Source organism: Cyprinodon variegatus, unplaced genomic scaffold (assembly GCF_000732505.1).
Source record: "Cyprinodon variegatus isolate N-32 unplaced genomic scaffold, C_variegatus-1.0 Scaffold495, whole genome shotgun sequence".
In the NCBI taxonomy this organism is placed as follows: Eukaryota; Metazoa; Chordata; class Actinopteri; order Cyprinodontiformes; family Cyprinodontidae; genus Cyprinodon; species Cyprinodon variegatus.
In genome coordinates this window covers 275,173-292,571 of record NW_015150948.1, presented here as the reverse complement: position 1 = coordinate 292,571, position 17,399 = coordinate 275,173, and the positions used below count along the sequence as shown (strand labels likewise).

At 37.6% G+C, this 17,399-nt stretch overlaps 2 protein-coding genes across 3 annotated transcripts in view; one reads left to right on the top strand and one right to left on the bottom strand.

Annotated features, from left to right (window-relative positions):
• Positions 1-6,761, bottom strand: part of LOC107094642 (netrin-1) — a 69,532-nt gene extending 62,771 nt beyond the window's left edge. Inside the window, exons 1-2 of the mRNA XM_015390392.1 lie at positions 6,511-6,761; positions 5,320-6,370 (exon numbers count right to left, since the gene is read on the bottom strand). Of these exons, the coding sequence (XP_015245878.1) occupies positions 5,320-6,334 (1,015 nt within the window). The 5' untranslated portion in view covers positions 6,335-6,370; positions 6,511-6,761. The remainder of the gene's footprint in view (positions 1-5,319; positions 6,371-6,510) is intronic.
• A 3,208-nt stretch (positions 6,762-9,969) lies between these two features.
• The window catches only part of pik3r5 (phosphoinositide-3-kinase regulatory subunit 5), a 20,431-nt gene continuing 13,001 nt past the window's right edge, over positions 9,970-17,399 (top strand). For both annotated transcript variants that reach the window (XM_015390383.1, XM_015390382.1), the window contains exons 1-8: positions 9,970-10,099; positions 12,485-12,587; positions 12,990-13,090; positions 13,175-13,243; positions 13,366-13,504; positions 14,791-14,860; positions 14,950-15,127; positions 15,220-15,388. In XM_015390383.1, the coding sequence (XP_015245869.1) occupies positions 10,088-10,099; positions 12,485-12,587; positions 12,990-13,090; positions 13,175-13,243; positions 13,366-13,504; positions 14,791-14,860; positions 14,950-15,127; positions 15,220-15,388 (841 nt within the window). In that variant the 5' untranslated portion in view covers positions 9,970-10,087. The remainder of the gene's footprint in view (positions 10,100-12,484; positions 12,588-12,989; positions 13,091-13,174; positions 13,244-13,365; positions 13,505-14,790; positions 14,861-14,949; positions 15,128-15,219; positions 15,389-17,399) is intronic.

The window sequence follows — 17,399 nt, the reverse complement described above, 5'->3', positions numbered from 1 at the left end:
ATGTCAAAGGGAGAGCATCTGCAGGATTATGCATGAAAGGTGTTATTTTTGAAAAGATTTAACACAGAAACAAAAACAAGTGTCAGTGAGTGGGCGGGACTAAACCCTATAAAATGAAAGATGATTGGCCTTAGTTGACTTCAAATAAACCAATTAATGTCAACATCTATTTCATTGACATATAGAGAGGTGAAATTGTGGGATAACACATTAGATACTCAATTTCTGAATGTTCCCAAGTCAAATTCTTGGTTTCATTAACTAATATTTTGAAGAAAACATGTTTATTTATTTATTGTCTGTTCAGGAACTTATTTTATTAGCTATTTATCAGATTGTGATACTTTTTGCCTTTCGTTGAACCATGACTATATGCTCTTATACATCTCCATTTGTCTATTGTTCCTGTCTTTCTGCACCTCTTTGCAGATGTTATAACAAACCATTAACGTTAACCTCATGCAGGAGTTCTGCTTTAGAAGCTCTGCAGTCACTGCGCCTTTAGGCATTTTAAAATGTTTCCAAAACTAACCAACGGAGCTATTTTACTTTCTCAGTATATTATGATAATTCAGACACCTCAGGGGTGGAGAGACCTGTACTGCCCTTTGCCTTTATTGTTGAATTTTTCAAGTCATGTCCCTCCAGCTGATAGGAATTCAAAGGTTGCTGCTGCCAACATAAATGCCTTTTTTCGACAGAATAATTGCAACCCTGCACGTAAAGTCATGGGAACATGACTTTGACTTACTTCCTTGATTCCTGCCACCAAGAAGTGAAAACCAACTCTCCCATAACCACAGCTTGTCCTTCCTATGATTTTTAATATCAAATGGTCTACAAGAAAAGGAGAGCAGTTATTACTAAAGAGGCAGTCTGTAGAATCAGATACTTTTTTTTTTTTTGCTTGTGTGAATCATGCTGTGCGTGTGTGGATCTTGTCCTGTGCATATATGAACCACATATGTGTATTTCTGAAAATACAACTGATCTAAGGCCAAAGCCCTACGACCAGCAGGGGGACCCCCAGAGCGCTATATTTTTTTTTCTTTTAAATATTTAAAGATTAATGTAAGATTGAAAATAAATGAAAAAATGTGTGTGAAATTCATATAATTTTACATAATTTAATGTTAAAAATTTGAGTTTATTTGTTTCTGATGCTTGTCCATGCGGGAATGTAACTGTTTGTAAATATAAATACACTTCAAAAAAGATTTTTATTAATTAGTCAATATTGGTTAAAAAAATTAAAAAGCATAATGTTCAATAACCCTATTAATGAGAAGTAGATTGAATTAAGGGTTGTTATATTGGTTATGTGTGGCCGATATGTTTAATATTATTAATGAAAATATCATCCTTGGTTGAGAAAGGTTGTGTCGGAGCTAGAGTGTTGGATTATATAACTTTAAGTAGTTTATTGATTAATACTGGAGTCAAACTTGCTAGTTGGGCTTTTTAAACCTGAGCCATGAAAGTGGTTATGTACAGTTTAAACTTGGTTGTCAGGATAAAAAAAAATTTAGTAGTCATTATCAGTCATAGTTTTAGGCCTTTTTTAATGTTCTTGTTTGGTTTGAACATGAGAGGATCAAACAGGTGAGAAGAAAAGTTCTGAACTGTATACATTTAATTCATTTGCATAACAAGCCTTGATTTTATACATTTACTGGAATCTATTGAAAAGTTATTTAGGTACATTTATTTTCCAAATATAATCTGTACAAATTGCTCCACGAGATTTTTTGATTGGATTCATAAGAGTTTGTTGACAAATTAACTTAGGATTTGCTGTTGTTTTAAAGCTGATCCAAGTTCTTCTATTTGACTCTGTAGAGTTTTATTTGAAGGTCTATAGATTGGACAGTACTTTTATTATTCATTTTATCAGCCATGTGACTCTTCATATTCTGCCAAAGCAGCTCATTTAAGAATGTCATGAATGGACAAATTTTTAAAGGGTTGTATTAAATACAATAATAAAAAAATCACCCGGTGAAAAGTTAACACATAGGTGAGGTGGCTGATGGGAAAACGGCTGAACTGTGTCACCAACAGGATTTGGATCCCAAACCAGTCAGTCAACAATCCAAAAACAAACCAAGCATAAAGAGTTCATTCTTCATGCAAGAGTAGAGCATATCCAGCTTTTATTTTGAAAATATAGCCTTTTACTTTGTATGTGAGCCTTATTGTTTGGGTAAAACATCAGCAACCTATTATATGTACATAATAATGTCCTTATATTAAAAAAGAATGAATACGATTTTTAAAAGGACAAAAAATACAAAGTTAGGGTTACACTGTGAAGTATCCTCTTCATCACATTATTATGCAGAATGTTATTGCAAAAAATGTCTTGCAGTGGAAGTGTTTTGACTATTTCCAGCTGTCATGAACAAATACTTTGCATACTGATAATATATGCAGTCTGTCTGTTAACGTTGTAATGGGCAGCAGGCTCCACCCCTGCCACCGATTATAGAGACTGCATGCGGTGATGCTATCACAATCATTTATTTTCTTTTTTGTAAAAGCTAATATTTACAGTTTCAAGTTCCATTATGTTGCTTGGATTTAATTAAAGCTGTTACCAACAGCTGATTAAAAAACAAATCCTATCATCCGCCTTTATCATCAAATGAATGTTTACCAACACCTGGGTTTAACAGTAAATGAGTCCCAAAATAAAAATGTGCTCTGGGCCCCATAGAAGCTTTGTCCGGCTCTGGTGTCAGGCCACCCTTCCTATTATTTTCCCAGTCAGGCTCCTCTGCAGTCTTATCTGATGACACCACTTGCACAAAGAGTGAGGCAGGGAAGGGGAGGGGAGGAGAGGCCTCCCTCTGACAGTGAGATGGATGCCACAAGTGACATGCTTTTGTTTTCGTAAAATGCGCTCACATGCGGGCGAAAGTCGGAGGCCAAAGAGAACAACTTGTTCACTTGTTCCGTTTGGTTGAGCAAACCATGGCAGTGGCGGGGCTCGTTGCTCCTCCTGATTCGCCTCGCCATGGCTAAGGGAGGCCTGAGCTGTTGATATAAGCCCCTGCTGCTCTGCTGGAAATGGGCATCACAGCAAATAACACTCGGATTCAAATTACCTCACGCTTTGTTCCCCTCTGTGAATAGTTTACCGCCTCTAAAGTGGCAGTTTATACTCCATGTGCCAGAAATGTCAATAAAACCGCCCTAATCGGCCCTGCGATCTGTAACAGCACCTGCTTATGGAAACACATCCCGCCCCTGCAGTCTATCTCTGCACTTTCCTTCCTATTAAAGTCGCAAATGTTGGTTTGTGCACAATTATGCACTCAGACAGGCACGCTTTGCTGAAAAGACGCCCTGCGCCCCACACTTCCGTCTCAATTATTTAACTTGCACTATATTCACAATGTGTTTCCACTGGTCTAAGTATGCACCATTTGAGGATTTAAATATATTTGCATAGTTCTAAATACACATTTTTTGTGTATTGCTCAATTATTATTTTGTCCAATTATGACATATATAACTCTCCGGTTTTCATTTATTATAGATTTGTGCCTTTAATAAACCTAAAGTTGCCAAATTTATTTCTCAGTTTCGGTGGTTGTGTTTCTGCCCTGTCACTTTTAATATGCAAGTCCTTGAAAGGTCATGGAGCAGACAGGGTCCTACTTATGATCTCCTGCAATCATCCTGATGCCCATCACCAGTAGCCATCGGGAGAAAGGCAGGGTACACCCTAGAGAGGTGACCAGGCCAACACTGGACTGGGCAGGACTAATAAACCTTACTGTCCAGGTTTTCATAGGTGAAAATCCCTGCATGCACTGGGAGAACATGGGAACTCCATAAAGAAAGGATTTAAACTTATTTTCTTGCTCCCAGCCACAAAGTTAGCAGCTTCCCCACCTCTCAGCTCCTCATCAATTACAATTTCCTTCTACTATACAAAAAATATATTGTAGTGAGGGTCTCTTGATAGTTAAAATGAGTGAAATTATAATCCTTCACAGTAGTTTGTACACATAGCCAAACTGCTATTGCCACCAAACTTAAATAGACTTCATTCATTTAATTATTATAACATGTATAGTCTTTACAACAGCACATTCTTATCGGTTAACTTCTCTTTTCATCTATTTTCCCAAAAAAACCCTTCATTTCTTCACTTCAAAATCTTTCAAATTATTTTGTATAAATTCATTTCAGCTGATTGTTATTTCAAAACCTACATGTGGCACAAAAACAGACAACTGTTAATAAATTAATAATATATTGGATTTCAAATTATAATGATATTATTGACTGAATAATAACATAACCAATTTTATCAAAAAATAATATTCTTTATGTTTCTTTAACAATCATTCCTATTAGTGTAAATTACATAACTATCTTTTTTTATTTAATGACAGTTTTATATATAAATAATTGTTCCATGCAGTGTTTGTGCCAATGAAATAACATCTTTTTTAAGAAGCACATTAAAACTTCTGGTTGTTTGAGAATTGCTATACCAAATTAAGAACTGATAGGCAATACAAGAGTCTGTCTTAGGTTCTGCAAAGAATATAACATTTGATATAAGATTTGAAGACAGTGATTTAGGAAATATCAAGCTATAAACATGTGTTTTGTTTGGAGTATATAAATAAAAAAATCCAATTGTTAATGTCTATAAAAGATGGTTAAAAATGTTCACATACAAATAAAGCAAAATAATGTAAAGCCCATCTATGTCTTTGGATCTAAAGCAAATCCCCTGCATTTAGATACAGCTCAAGTGTATCCATAGTAAAGTTAATTTTATCTCTGCTTTCCCAATGTGGGACAATACAGGGATTTACTATTCTATTATTTTTAACATAAAATAATACGTCAGATGAATTAAAAAAGGTGGACAGTAAAGGTACTATAAGGATCCAACGTTGAAGTCTGTTAAGACATCTGTGGATTCTCTGCATCTATTAAACTGAATGGCAACCTGTGAGAACACCTACTAAGATATATAGAAAGATAGTGTATACTGAGAAATGTCCTATAAGTAAAATATATTTATATGAGGAAAATGAACTAAAAAGATTTGTTAAAATCTAAATATATTTGTTTACTAAGTAGATTTGTGAAAACAGCTGCAGTTTTCCCAAAGTTTTTTTTTTTTTTTTCAGCAGTAAAATTTCAACTCAATTTCGATCAGAAATGCTGATTCAAATCAAGAACATTATTATGAGTGCAATAGTTTGTTGAGTTAACTTTTTGTGAATTCTAAGAAAAAACCAGAATGAACGTTAAACATTTCCATCTTATATAAAAAGAGAGTTTCCTTACCCACGCACTCGTTGGCCTCCCTGGCCGTGGCGCGCTGCCACGGTCGGTCGTAGTGGAACGGCTTGCACCTGTCGCACTCCGGCCCCGCCGTGTTGTGCTTGCACTCGCACACCAGGTTCCCCTCTCTGTCTTTCACGCACTTCGACGCGTGCCCGTTACACTTGCACCGTCCTCCGACCTGCAGGTCCGACACGGCGTAGAAGTAGGAGTCGCGCGCGAGCTCCGAATCGTCCTCGTTCTCGTCACCGAAGGTGTGAAGGCGGCTAAAGATCACCTTGATGTCGGTGGCAGTCACCCAGTCCTGCAGCACCGGCGAGTTATCGAAGTCGTGCGCCGACGGTCTGCCGTCCAGGGTGCTAAAGGCGATCAGGCCGCCGGTCAGAGGGTGCATGTCGGTGTGGGAGTCCGTGCAGATCGCCTCTTGCTCGTTCTGCTTGGTGATCGTCGCTTTGTTCTGCCGGTTGTACATCTTCTTGCATTGCGTGGAATAGAACTGGAACGGAACCCACGATTTGCCGTAGTCCATGGATTTGTAAATCGCCATGGATTCGGGTCTGGGTGAGCAGAACTGTAAGCTCACGTAGGTGACCTCGAACTTTTTCCCAAGCGACAGGGTGAGAGTGACGTTCTGCGGGTACTGTGCGTAATTCTCAGACTGCCAGCAGGTCAGGTTGTGCGGGTTGTTGAGGTCCGTCAGGTAGGCCGGTGGATGAGACTTCTTAGGGTCCGCCGAGTCGCACGTGTGGCAGTCCCGGGTGCGCTCCTCTCCCTTCTCGGTCACCACGCAGTAGCGGGCCGCCGGGGTGCCACAGGTGCTGGAAACGCGCACGTCTTTCCCGAAAGCGGAGTTTACAAAGTCAGGGATGCACCTCCGCGGGTTCCCGTTCTCATCATAGCACGGGTCCGGTGGGGAGGACTGCGCGGCGAACATGCTCAACCCGTATCCCGCAGAGGCATCTCCGCTCAGCGCGCAAACTGTCAGGAGGGCGACCCAAGTCTCCAACACCCTTCTCATGGTAGGAGCGGTCCGAGCGCCACAGGGGCCGATGCGCTGAAACAGTGAAGGCACAGTTATCACCTACAGGCACCTGCGGCAAATACTAAGACAAAATGAATGAGGCTGATCAGGAGAACTAGAGGTATGCACGGCTAAAGAAGGGCATGGTGCTGAATGTTTAGAGATAACCTTACAAGAGGAAAGAAAACTCCACCCAGACCACCACCTCTACAATTCACAGCTTAGGCTGAAAGAGTTGGGCTCCGGAGAAATTGGAAAAGGAAAAAAAACCTCTTTACGCACGAAACAGAAGAGTAAAAGTCTCCTTCTCCTTTCTGAGAATATATTACAAAAAAATAAAGGGAGAGAGAAAATAAATGGTGAATTCCCAACTGGCTGTCTGCCTCAGCCCCTCTGTCACACCTCTGCCCACCTCTATCACTGTCTGTCCCATTCCCTCTCTATTCTAACAGCAGGAGAGGAAAAAGGTCCGTAAGTAAATGGATCTCTTTTTCTCTACTATGAAAAAGGAAGCAGCGACATCTTCTGGCATTATATAAGAAATGCATGAATATAATGGAAAGCAATAGGTCTCTTATTCACAAATCACTAAATAATGAAAAGTTAAGGGGATCTAGTTTAATTAATTAAACTTTTACTCAACTTTTTTAAAGCAAAAACACAGTCAAATCAGTTTTTTCTTTTCATCATTCATCATGATGCTTTCTGTTTTCTCCGTAATACAACCTGTTAGAACTGAATCAATCACCAGGTTTTAAAATCTAGTTACAGTTTTACATGATATATACACACATCCAACTATTCGAACTATCCAAGAAAAGAAAGTTAAAAACAATCCGCCGGACTATGTTTCCAAGTTTGAAGACGTTTCGCTTCCCATCCAGGAAGCTTTTCAATTCAAAATGTCAGGAACAGCTTTGAGTTAGAAGTTTTATACAGTAGCCCATCAAAACCTTGTTTTTGCTTTGAAAACATGCCAATTGAAAAGGACGAAGGTTTTATACCGTAGCCCTTTTGATGGGCTACGGTATAAAACCTCGAACTCAGTGCTATTCCTGACATTTGGATTAGTGAATATGCATTAATCCATTGGATTGTTTTTAATTTTCTTTTTTTTTTTATGACCTGGATGACTGAGAATCTTCACCAACATGTTTCAATCTACCTCTGCTTGTAACATTGGTCACACTCTAGAAAGAGAATACAGCTCCAACTTCAATAAACTGATTTGATTGGTCACAAATAACTGAATGACGTTTGCCCATCTTAATTTATTTGACATGGCATTTTAGAGACTGTTTCCTGAGGCTCGAAGCAGAAAATCCAGCAATGGACTCAGACACCCGAGACACAGTACCACGATGCTGGGGGGCAGGGTGTCCACATGCTACACACCCCAGCACACAGAACTGGTCACCACGAATCACCAATGCACCAGCAGGTAGTGGCAGGGAAGGATATTCACGCCATTTCTGAGTATCTTTTAAAAAGCAAATTGAAGTGTGCAGGAAAACAAGATAAAACATAAATGAACCATGAAACAAAACTAAATATTACTGCTGAAAGCTTTAAAAACAACAATATGTCTCATATTTTAAAATAGGGACTTGTTTTCACAGTGATGGTGAAGGAAAGCCCATAGACTTTCAGAGCATATCATTTTAACAGAATTATACTTGCCTGAATCGGTTTATATTATTCAATAAAACACACAAAATTTCTACAATGTTTCATATTGTAGAAAGTTTTAAGTAAAGTAATTTGTAGAATATCCTTTGTCGGACAAAAAGAAATGAAGGAATTTTTATATTGAAGTAATTATCTCAAAAACTTTACTCCCGTCTTTCCAGTTTTGTTTCAGTTTATTTGAGCTATAAAACATTAAATGAAGCACATCTGTCTTTAGGTTCCACCTTACTGTTACAGAGGTTAGTGCTTTGACTGCACTGTAACAAACCTTTAATAATTATTTTTTTATCCATTCTGTTGTAGCTTTGAATTCTAGATGTTACACAAAGAAAAAGTTGGAGCTAGAATATTCTGATATACTGAGAGGTTTGAAATGAACCATTTCCACATCACTGTCTCTCCATCACCATGTTTTTCAGTTGATGTAACTAATTGATATTCTGGACTGAAACAGGATTTTTTTTTTCTTTTTTCTTTTTAACCAAATTATGGTGTTGTTTTGGCCACAGACATTTTTTTTTTTTTTTTCAGAAATAGGAGAGAATGCAAACGACTGCAACAGCTCTGTTTTCTTTTGGAAGAAAAGATTGTTTTCTTTTCTTCCAAATACTCCAAGACTACAGGGTCTATACAAAGAACATAATCTTATATTAAACTTACATTCTGTCTGTAAAATGCCTACACCTTTTAAGTATGATTACACAAGACATATTATTTAGATATTTAAAAAAACACATTTTAAGGCTAGAAGATTCGATTAAAACTGTCTGATGTACGGTGGCCCAGAGCTTTTGTATTTCCACTGTGGCTTTTGTTTTTTATCTGACACCTCTGGGCCACCATACACATGTCAACATAAACACAAAGAAAGTTAACAGCAGAGGTGAGACTTTTTTGGTCAAGTGAATCACTTTGCGTTCTATGTTTGGTTTTAGAACATGAAGACTTAATTTGGAGTGTGTGATTTCACAAATTCAGTTTATTAGAAGGAATTTGACCAAACAAGGTTCTCAATGTTAAACCCAGTATTTTAGAATACAGCTTGCATGCAGAGAATGAATACCAGAGTGAGATGATTTCTCCTCTCTCCAGTTAAGGGTTGTGCTCAAGAGTTACACATGCAGTTGAAACATGCATAAATTGTTTTACAAGGGTGTGCATGAGAGGAAATAAAAGCATGAATAATCGTTTCCAGTTCCTGTTTTGAACCACATCTTATAAGCTTGAAAATAATTCTCAAATGATACAAACTTTTCACCGTAACTTTCAAGAGACTGACTTTGAATGACCAAACAGGGTTAACCCTTAACCTTTTTCATATTAAGGTTCAGTTGAAATAAAAATTTGTTTCCAGCTTGCTGTATGTTTAAGGTGTTTAAGCAATTTAGTTTTAAGGATCTCCAGATTTTGGAAGCAGCGGCACAAGTGCTGTCATCTGCATGATGTTTGTTATCGCCTCTATGGAGATAAAAGATTAGTTTCAATTGCATCAGAACTAAAAGAGTGCATTAATCATCTAAACATCTGAAACAGAGAATATGAATACTAAGCCTCTACTTTGAGCCTTATATCTTAATTACCACAACACCTATTTCTATGAAACACTTGATGCTATTTAAGTGATATTTTTCCTCTCAAATCCAATGGAGGCAGCAAATGTGACTGCAGGTGTCATAAACAACTTTGTTCTGCCGTCAATATTTTAGTAAATAAACAACAAACATGTGGAATTAGTTTTGTGTTTTAATGCGTGTTCAATGCACACTTTAGATTTTTTTTCCCTCTAACTGAGAATGGGCAGCAGCAGATGCATCCTACCTGGCTTTTCACAGGGTCAGTTGACAGCTGTCAGACAGAAGACTCCGCCTTCTGCAGTGGCACATATATGTAAACTTCAGCAAAAAACTCAGACAGTTCCTGTTTTGTAGCACTTTGTGCTTTGACTGAGCAGCTGGAGGGTCTGTTTAAAAGGCAACTACACAGGAGGATGTGGTCTTGGTATTTCACGCTGCCAGCGTTTCACAGCTGTGGTTGATCCGTATTGATCTAGGACACTGATTAATGCTATTATTGGTAAGAGTTATGCCTCTCTGAAATAATTCAATACTATTTTCTCTTTTTTTTCGAAAAGAAACTGTATATTGTATGGCATATTTTGTATTATTTGGATTTTTCTTTTTGGGTTTTTGTTTTATTAAGCAGCCTATTTGTAGGATAAACAAGCCTTTTTTTAGGTAGTTTACATTATATTTCCTGTTCCCCTTCTTATTGTTTATGAACCAGCTCAACATGAATATCATATGTTTGTGTTTGCATTTAATCTGTTGTTTTGTTTTAGACTTGTCTGTATGACCTATAGAGCAGCAGCAGCTCTCTGCTAGTTCACCAGTAGCCGCTTTGTGGCTGATAATTCGTGCCAACAGTTTCTATGTTGCTTCATTACAAGCAGTGTTTGCACACAAGTGTCAGACAATGCTGCCCGACTTACAATGGATCACCACCTGCTTCCTGAGTGGACAATTTAGCATCTGTCTTATTGAAGTGGGATATTTCAGATACTTTTGAGGACGGAGGAGCTGAGAATAGGAATATATACAAATATATTCTTAATCTTTATGTCAAAATCCTAACCAACCACATGTGACCATTGCAGAGGGGAAACTGTTGTTTTTTTTAGCAATAAAAACGATTCAGCGTTAGCCATAGTTAGATTTAACAAATTCTAAATTCTTCTGAAGGCTAATGCAAATAAAAGGCTTTTTAAATTGAACAACAATGCTTTATTTTTCTTTACAAAATAAAAATAAATTGCAAATCTCTGTAATCCCTCAGGTAAAAGAATAAGGCATGGTTTTTATAAGGGAATAAAAGGAGACATATGAGTTCAGCAGTGAGGTTATAAAACAAACAGGATCATTTTAAATCTATTCAGAAATTAAATAAAAAGTGGAATGTTTTTTTTTGGTTTACTTGTGCCAGTTATTGGCGAGCTATGGAAGCCAGGCCAATTCCTAGGAGACAATTACGGTAATCTGAGTTCATGCTTATAAAAGATTTATTATTGTTTCTGGCTTTCCTCTGCAAAGAATGAGGCTTAAAATTAAAAAAGAAAAAAAACTCTAGTGTCTACTTGACCATGAGGTTTGAGGGTTGGATCTAAGCATCTAAAAATCTTCAGAAGTTCTTCTTAGATCCAGAGATGGCAAAAGTACTCACTTTCTGTACTTGAGTAAAAGTACAGATACTTGTGTTAAAAAATACTCTGGTAAAAGTGGAAGTACTTATTAAACTTCTTTACTCAAGTAAAAGTAACAAAGTACAGGCTTGTAAATTTAAAAGTATAAAAGTAAAAGTAGAAACCACTTTTTTCATGCCGTTGCCTACATTTTAAATGGATGTCTGCCAATAGGACTAGATCTCCGTTGTGTTCATTTTCAATCATCTCATCATCCATACTACTATGCTAATGCCACCGCCACCAAGCTGCAATGAATTTGCCGCGAATGAATACCGCCGAATCTGTCGATTCATCTTGTAGTGGTGCGTCAAATGCAACGTAGATTCCCATCCAATTAGATTGAATTTGGTATTGATGACGTGAAAAATAATAACGGTAACTCCATTGAAATGATTCAAAACTAAAGTAACGAGCCAATTTTTTAAAATGTAAGGAGTAGAAAGTACAGATATTTGTGTAAAAATGTAAGGAGTAGAAGTAAAAAGTCACCATAAAAATAAAAAGTAAAGTAAAAATATCAGAAAAATCTACTTGAGTACAGTAACGAAGTATTTGTACTTCGTTACTTCCCATCTCTGCTTAGATCATTACTAGAGATCATCTTCCCACAGGTAAAGCTCATCAATAACAGCAGATTTATTGAGTTAAATAATATTCTTTCTTTGAAACAGTCATTTTTATTCACCTTCTGACTAATACACTGACCACAGCCTCAGGGTGGGTGAGACATGATTCAAAAAAATTCCCACTTTGGTAATGTGTTATTAGCAATGACCTTATAAGTTAGTTTGACAGAATATGTTTGGGGGGAATCTGAAAAGAAGTTGACAAAGTTTAAATTCCACCCTAAGGTTGAGTCATATAAAATCAGACATCCTCTGTTAATTTTTAGTGTAAAAAGTAGAAGTTGTGGCCTGTTTTCCACCAGCTCATCTCCGGTCAACTCTGACTCACCAATGGGAAGCGTTAGAATGGCTTCAAAGTTGACATCTGTGCATGGGCACTGGTGTTTGAATGTGTTTGTGAGATCCTTTTATCTTGGGTAAGGATTGTATTGTCTCTGAGCAACAATGATTAGTATTTACTGACAACAACAGCAACAGGAAGTTGGGTCGACTGACAGGACCTTTTGGCTCACCAGGAACAGAGGCAAACAGAAAGGACTTCCTCTTGGTGTGTCTTTTCTTAATTTGTCTGTGGATGTCGGGATGATTTTGTAGGCTATGGAGCAGAGTTCATGCACAGAGGACCGTATCCAGCATAGCCTCGAGCGCTGCCTCTGTCACCTGGGAATCAACTCTCCTGACAAGCAGCTCTGGAATGGTAAGATCCCAAACTATAATTGCCTTTTGTAGAAACAAGTTGTGTGACTGACATGAAAGGCCTATAGGAGAATAAAAATGTATATATTAGGATAAATCTAGTCCAAATTCTGTTAAATATCCATCTTACCAACTAGAGAGCTACCGTTCGGTTCCTAGAGAAAATGGGAACTGAAAGTGGTGACACACCAGCAGAATGCAACATTGGTTTTGAATTATATAAAAACAAAACTGTTTCATTCATAAAGGTAAAAGAAGAGAAACTAGAGTGTAGGTATCAGCGGCATTCACCTTTTGTGTGGATGAATTCGAGTGAAGAAGAGTTGGATTTACATCAGAATGAAACCTGAAAAGAGAAGTGAGCCTCTATTCAGGTTGCGTCTGTTTTTGTTTTTCGAACAAGCTGGACTGTGCATAAGCCGCTGGTGTTTGGAGGAACTTGTGAAGAGGCATCCCAACCACTTCCTCATCCTTCTGCAGAAAATACTGCAAAAAACAAAGAAGGTAAAAAAGGAATAAAAACCAAAACCACTCTCCCTATCTAAAGTCCTCCGCCTGTCTGTGTTCTGATCCTGTGCTGCTGTGCAGGTGCTGGAGGAGTGTCAGTATGAACTGGTTGTGCCTCTGACCCTTCTCTTCTCTGAAGCTCTTCTCAGAGTGAGTTTGATTCATTTTCTGTTAAGAATACAAAAGCAAAAACCCTTTTCCTTTTTTTAGGGGTTAATTACGCATTACATCTGATTTGGTTTTGCATCAAATAATTTTGCTCTCTCTTATAGGCCCCCTATGTAGCCTCAGAGTGCAATGTGCTGCAGGAGGCCTACCTGTTGTTCCACCAGTTCCTGGCCTGGCCGGAGCCTTGCAGTTCTGCCAGTAGACGTTTACTAATCATCATCGAGCAGGAGATTCGAGCTCCAGGTTGCTTAAACTCTTACTCACATAAAAGTGTCCAGAAAAGTGTTGAAAAGTGTCACACACTTACAGATTTCCTATGGATTTGCCTATGTGTCACACACAAACCAAATGCAGAGAACCTCATCAAATGCAATACTTTCTTTTTTCCAAACTGATGGTTTTGCAGTTCATTAAAGGATAAAAGGTATACAAACAACAATAAAAAAAACTTGGTTGGATAGTTTTGGTTCATCTTAAACAGTGAACCATGAAGACCTTTTAATATTAATGATATGTTTGGTTCAAATTCACTCACCGTATTCAAACTTCTGTCTGTTGATTCAGAGATTCAATGGAAAACAACATGAAGCAGCCAAATGTTCTACAGTGATTCCTACAAATATCCATCCATCCATTTCCCGTCACGCTTATCCCTGCTGGGGTCGCGAGGGATGCTGGTGCCTATCTCCAGCTGTCCCTACAAATATTTAACCTCACAAAATTACTTTAAGAGCACACCAAATATTCATCCAGGAGATCACCATCCATCCCTCCATTATCTGACACACTTCTCCCAATTGGAGTCGCGAGGGGTGCTGGTGCCTATCTCCAGCAGTCAATGGGCGAGAGGCGGGGTACACCCTGGACAGGTCGCCAGTCCATCGCAGCAGGAGATTACCAAAGAACCCAAAACATCTAAACTCCTCCCTAGTCTCAGTGGAAGGGATCCACGATTATTTATAACAACAGACCTTGTTTGAGGAATACAAAGTCTAATGGGGAGTGAAAAGCTCTCCCTTTGACTATAATAGAACCAATGATGTCCAAATGTTTGGCTATGTTGACCAAAATCTTTTATTTAAAAGCACTTTTTGGACATGCAAGACTAATTCTATTATAAAACATTTTACCTTTTAAAATAAACTACATTACATTTGCTTTTTTCTCAGTCTAGCATTTAGTTTTTTTGTGGGTTCTGAGCAACAGGGATCGAATATACATAACTTAAAGTGTCACTCATTTCTTCCATTAAATATAAGTCATTGGTTTCAATTTTGTTGAAAAAAAGGACCCAGATCTTAACTTTGTTTACACTTTTTTTTTTATCTCCACTCTGCACCGGCTCCTGTCTCCTCACCTTCTAGTTAGCTCTTTATCTTGACATTTCTGACCCTTTCTTCTCTTCCGTTCATATTTCAACAGAAATAACGTTAATGCTATAAACAAAGACAATCACCTCTTCATCAAATGTGTAAAAAATATTTACTGTGCTTTTTTCCCACTCACCAGTGTTATAATTTTAATTGCAGGCATTTTATTTCATCGACTGGTAAAGACTGAGCAGGCTGTTTCCCCTGAAGTTAACTGCTCTAAAACCATGTAAGTTTCTAGTTCAGGTTCATGGTACTGAGAAAAGAAATCCAGATTTAAAAAGAACATCTTTTAATTCCAATGGATGTGTTTTTCAGAATGGTGCTGTTGGTGAGCCCAGACAATGATGCGCCTCAGGAGGTCCAGTTGGCCTCCGAGCAGCTCAGTACCATCCATTACTCTAACAGAAACATTGTAATAACCCTCATCCTGCACAGCTTCCAGGCTGCTTTTGGTACTGGACTCGACCTGAAGGCTCTCAATGCTGCCCTGCAGGTTAACAACAGTATTCATGGATCACATTTTAACTATAATACCACTTAGTTCTTCTTTTTTTTTAGAGGATGTCTTTCTTAATTTACCTTTAGACAAAGGAGTTATATCAGCTGGAGCTGCTTTTGGAGACAATAACTGGCAGCATGGAGACAGCAGCCTCTGTGCCGGATTATGCAACTGCTCGGAGCGGTCTACTTCACAGCTTGGAGACGATCAGAGAAAGCCTTGCTGTCCCATCTGGAGATGGTTGCTCAGAGACTGGTAAGGCCCAGAATCCCAGAACTAAACTCCACGGTACCTGAATATGTCACCTAAATATATCACAGTGCTGCATAAGTCAGAATCAGAACAATCTTTTTACTGCTGTTTTTTTTTTTGTGTGTGTGCGTGTCTTTACCAGATTTTTACACATAGATTTTTTTTTTATTCTATATAGTCATATTGGATGGACAGCAACTGTAACAATCGTGTTTCACCACCTTTTAAGCAGGACTTTGGCCGGGCTTTGACTAGGCCAGTCTGAAACACTTCTGTGTTTTTACTTCACTATAGCTCCTGTCTGTATGTCTAGAGCTGTTGCCCTCCTACTCAGTATCAGGCTTTATAAGACTCTGACCAGCTTCCCTTCCTGAGGAAAACCCCACAGCATGTTACCGCCACCGCCATATGCCAGGATGTGTTTAATAAATGACGTTTATCTGCCTAACATTGCGTTTTATAATAATGCAAAAAGCTGGGCTGCTCTCCTTCCCTCGTTTTTTTTAGCATAAGTGGATGGTCCTGCAGCCACTGTATGTCATATATCACCTAACCTGCTCTTAACTTCGAAGAAACGTTCTCGCCAATCTTTTCTGCTTTGGTCTTCATCGTGCTCATTGTCCTCCAATGTTCTCTGAAAAACTCTAATGGCTTCATAGAACAGCTGCATTTATTTCAAAGTACACAGGAACTTTTCTGGGTCAAATTTAATTGAGGGAAAACATACTCATACACATTTGACCCATATCTAAAAAGAGTAAAAATTACTTCTCTTTTTTTTTTTTCAGATTTGGGTTACTTTCATTAAAGCCATATTTTGAAGATTCTGAAATAGTTCTTTAACACCTCATCAGCGAAGCATAGATGACCAGAAGAGTCACAGCTAGGGTTGCCACCTCTCATAAATAAAAATAAGGGACAGTCAAGGCCTGCTGCTGCTTTTAGTAAAGAGGTATTAAAGAAAGCAATTTGTCGAGATACAGATTGAAATCCTTCATTAAAAATGCACATTGTTAAACATTGCTACGCATGAAGTAATACAGTATAACAAAGAATAAGTAAAAGCACTATGCATAGACAGTTATTGGACAGCTGTCTAATGATTAATCCACCTCATGGCACTAGCATCTAAAGGTGGTCCGTTTGTGTTATATGTGTGATTACAAATTATCCAGATATATACCAAATATTAGATCAATTCTGCACTCAATGCTCATACAACTGTTCTATGAAAGCTGCAAAACTGCATCAAACTCATCTACAGTCTCCATGACAACAAACTTCATGGATAACTCACTGTTCTTTAATCTCTGAATACTAAGTCCTTACAATAAAATGCAAGATACTAAAAACAAAAAAAATAGCTTAATTTTTGCAATATTTATTTGCTTGTATTAGTTTTTCTAATCTACTATTAGAATAAGTTTCATATCAAAATAGTGTTAGTATATTTTTCGTGCCATCCAGAGACATCGAGAAAAAATTCTGACTGTAATGGCGCTGTTAGGATGCCAGAGACAGCTGATCATCTCAGGTATATATTCACTATATCAGAACTTCTTCCAAAAATGTATTTCCATTTTCTCTTTATCACATTTTATGCTTACATAGAAAGTAAAAAAAAAAAAAAGCTAAAGCATGTGTACAAGCTTTTTTAAAAACTTTTGCAAATTTATTCAGATTTTTTTCTCTATCAAGCTCCTCTAGTGCAATAATTCAAAAATGCAAAAAAAAAAAAAATAAAAAAAATAAAACATTTGATGAAAACATGAAGTATGTGGAGGACAAAAATAAATCATGACATGCATACATGGAAATGTCCCAGGAAATACAAAAATGTATCATGCATAACATTTATTTGTCTATATATTTGATTCAAATATTATAGATAGTATTGCACCAATAGAAAAATGTATTTTGCATCAAGTAACAACAAAAGTCTTAAATTATTGAATTAGATCATGAAATGTGTTAGAAAGGTTTATATATATATATATATATATATATATATATA